This window comes from Lipotes vexillifer, unplaced genomic scaffold (assembly GCF_000442215.2).
Source record: "Lipotes vexillifer unplaced genomic scaffold, Lipotes_vexillifer_v1.1 scaffold1699, whole genome shotgun sequence".
NCBI lineage: Eukaryota > Metazoa > Chordata > Mammalia > Artiodactyla > Lipotidae > Lipotes > Lipotes vexillifer.
Window position 1 is genome coordinate 669,174 of NW_006796961.1, and position 3,853 is coordinate 673,026.

At 47.0% G+C, this 3,853-nt stretch overlaps 1 protein-coding gene across 1 annotated transcript in view; it reads left to right on the plus strand.

The window, feature by feature from the left end:
* Nucleotides 1-1,848: 1,848 nt before the first annotated feature.
* The window catches only part of RFX1 (regulatory factor X1), a 29,663-nt gene continuing 27,658 nt past the window's right edge, over nucleotides 1,849-3,853 (plus strand). The window contains exon 1 of the mRNA XM_007469115.1: nucleotides 1,849-1,857. Within this exon, the coding sequence (XP_007469177.1) occupies nucleotides 1,849-1,857 (9 nt within the window). The remainder of the gene's footprint in view (nucleotides 1,858-3,853) is intronic.

The following is a 3,853-nucleotide window of genomic DNA, read 5'->3' on the forward strand; positions in this document are numbered from 1 at the left end:
GGAGGGGCGAGGCGGGAACCGAAGTGGGTGGGCGGGGCCAGGCCGTAAGGTGTGGTCGGGACCGGCCGGTGCCCCGGGAACCGGGTGGGGCAGCTGCCCCCTAGGCATTGCTGCTCGCGTAAGCGATGGAGGCCACCTGTGCCTTGTCACTTTAGAACCTGCCAGGACTCAAGTGTGTACCACATGTGAGGCCTCAGTTTTCTATCCTGTAAAGTGGGGAGAATCACTGCCGTCGCCTCTTTTTTGCATTTCAGGGACTCCTAATTCCTTTCAGGAATTTCTCTAGGGCTCATTCTTGAACTTTTTACTCCTATCTACTTTTTCTTTTTTTTTCTATCTACTTTTTCTGAATGTTTTTTATAGATTAACTGTTAGTCTTGATTTCAACATTGCTGTTCGCTCCTAAATCTGCCTTCTCTCTGAGAAGAGGTGAAGGTAGACAATTTCATGAAGCTGTGGGATAGGGGTATGGCTTTAGTCTGGACGATTTGGTTCGCAGAAAGCGAAGCCCATGGCAGAAGGGAGTGATCTTGGGTGACTGAGTTAGAAGAACAGAAACTTGATTGCTTCTGTGTGGGCAGCTCTAAGATCTAAGATCTCGTCTTGTCCCTGGGCAGGGGGCTTGTTCCTGGAGATGGGACCATTCCTAGCTGTTCTGCCTATTCTGGTCTTCCTTTGGGGAAGGAAGTAAATGATGGAGTAAAGGGCGCCTGAGGAAGTTTCTGACGCTGCTTCTCTTGGCTAGACACATGTTTTTGTGTCAGTCAAGTTGGTGTCAACTGGGTCACATGTCACTGAGGAGGTACCAGCTTACAGAGCCACGTGGGCAGGGAGCTGGGACACCGAGGTCAGAGGGAAGGGAAAGTGTTCCACATTTGTCAGAGGAGAATCTGAGTGACTGCTTTGCCGGGACAAGATCTGCCAGCTTGGGGAAGAATTTTTTTTTTTTAAATAGCAGCTGGGCCAAGTCCACTGTGCTTATTCTCCGTCTTGCTTTGGAGCTTGGCATCAGCAGAGCTGAGTGCATGCTGCAGCGGTTTTCTTTTAAAATCAATCAGTAAACTTCAGGGAGAAGGAACGTTTCAGGTTCTCCCAAAGCTTTCCCTCAAGAATTTGAGATAAGGCTTGGGAGTGTCACTTCTCCAGGGATTTTTCCCAGGTCAGGAAATAACCTGATCTGGGAAATATTTCTAAAATCTAGAAATAACCAAGTTGCCAGGTCATCGGTACCTGTTAGAAAGGCGAGCTTTGATCTAGTCTTGTTAGCTGCCCCTCCCCCTTCTTATATCTTATGCATTTGAAAGGCCCAAGCCCAGAGGGGTTCCTGAAGGGAACACTGGCTTTGGTCACTTTGTCCTTGAAACAATCAACTGCTTTCTAGTTGTATGGTCCTGGGCAAGTAACTTAACTTCTCTGGACCTTAGTTTCCTCCCATCTAAACTAGGGACAGTGAATGTTGGTAATGATTTTAATCTCATATTACTATGAGAATACATGTTGAGTATCGAATACATAGTAATTGCTCAAACTATGTTGGCTGCTACTGTTATTATGATGGTTGTTGCTTCCTGCTCAGCCGTTGGAATTATACCATTCGCATTTATTTTTATCATTTTAAATCGGGTGACAGCCTAGTGGCTTTAAGGCTTGACTCACTTGCTGTGTGGGCCGATGACTGGGATCCCGGGAAGCTGAGTGCTAGGACTCTAGTTTCTAGTGGGAAAGTGTCACTCTCCTAAGGCCCTTCTCCAGCTTTAGCAGGGTAGCCAGAAAGAAAATTTTTCCCTGGGCCCAGGCTCAGACTCAACCTTCCGGGAGGCATCTGGATGAGCTGGGGCTGTGGGTGTCATGGGAAAGGTGAGGACCTGGGAAGGGTGTCTCTGGAGCTAAGGGTCTCTCCCTCCCCTTCCTGCCACACGCCCCAGCATTTTGGGGCTGAAGACGGGGGATAGGCCAGGCAGGATCCACCCCCTCCCCATCGCCACCTACTAGGGACACGGCCTCCAGATAGCAACCACACAGCGCATAGTCTTCCTGGCCTAAGGGGCCTGTTCTGGACCAGGAGGCATCACCTGCCCCTGCAGCACAAGCTTGCTGCTGGCAGGAGGCAGTAACTTTTTCACAAGGTCTTACCAGTCGGTAGATTTGAACCGGCTTTTGACAGTCACTAGCAGTGTGTTCCCAGCATTGTGGACACTCATTTGACAGTAAAAGTTGAGCCCCAGCTGTGTGCTTGTCAGTGTTTTAGTAGCTGGGGATAGAGTCATGGGCAGGGCAGGTCACATCTCCAACCCTGGGGAAAGCTTACCTTCCTGGTCATGGAGGGAAGAGGAAAATAAACAGGATACAGGGCCAGGAAAAAAATAAAACAGGAGTATGTACTCCAGAGGGCTTGGAAGGGGGTTACTTGAGACCTGAGAAGGTGGCATATGAACTAGGACATGAGTGATAAGGAGCCAGCAGCTGGAGGCGAGGAGAGCATGCCAGTAGATGGAAGAGCTGGTGCAAAGGTCCTGAGGCAGGAGGAGGCCTGGAGCATTTGGGAAGCCACATTGTGGCTAGAACATTCAGAATGAGAAAGGGGAAAGGGCCAGATCCCACATGGCCCTATGGGTCATGGGGAGGGCTCTGGATTTTATTCTCTGTGATGGGGAGCCTTAGAGCCTTCTCAATAGAGAAGTGACATGATAGGGTTTGTGTTTTCAAAGGATCTTATAGACTATACAGGCAAGAGTAAAGCCAGGAGCCAGTGATGAGAGGGTCCAGGCAAGAGATGATGGTAGCCCAGACTAGCATGGTATTGATAAAGATGGAGGGAAATGCCCAGCCTTAGGATCTATTTTGGAGGAATTATTGACAAGTCTTAAAAATTAAGTGGCTAGGGAATTCCCTGGCAGTCTAGTGGTGAGGACTCCGTGCTTTCACTGCTGGGGCCCGGGTTTAACCCCTGGTTGGGGAACTAAGATCCTACAAGCTACGTGGGGTAGCCAAAACAAAAAACAAAAACCCAAAAAAACTGGATATAGAGGATGAAGGAAACACACATTATTATATTTAATTTCCCCATTCCCCCAAAAGTTCATTTTTGAAGCCAGTCTACAAGTGAGGGAAGTGAGGTTTTCTTTCCATTTCCTTGGGTAGGCCTTGTCCAAGATGTAAACCATTCAGTTAAGTATCTGGCATCTAACACAGTTGGCAAACGACAGCCTTCACCTGTTTTATATGGCCTGTGAGCTAAGACTGATTTTTACATTTTTAAGAATGATATTTTGTGACGTTAATATATCATGATATGTGAAAATTATGAAAATTCAAATCTAAGTATCTAGAAATAAACTTTTATTGGCACACAGCCACACTTACTTGTTTACATATTGTCCATGGCTACTTTAATACTCCAGGGGCAAAGTTGACTCATTGCAATAGGCTGTCTGCCTTCAAAGACAAAAATGTTGACTGCACAGAAATTTGCCAGCCCCTGACCTAAATAATTGATTCAAACATTCTCCAAAAACAGGTGTTGGCTTTGAAGATAGGTGCAGCCATTGGTGCTTTTTTTTGGCAGTTTCGTTGCTAAGTAACAGATTTGCTGAGTCATGCTCAGATAGACGGGGAATGCCTCATCCTGTGTAAATATTTGTGACTTATTCCTTTCTAGGGAACACCCTACAGAACTCTGCTTAACCTAGTCTTCCACAAATGGCAAAAAAAGGGGGTTCCCTGGTGAAACAGTTATGGGAAATATGTCATTCTGTATCATTCTTCCTGGAGACTAACAATGACAGTGCTGAGAAGGTCTCCAACAGAGAAGTTGGTTTAACTATTTTATCCATCTCCTTCCCCCCCCCCCCCC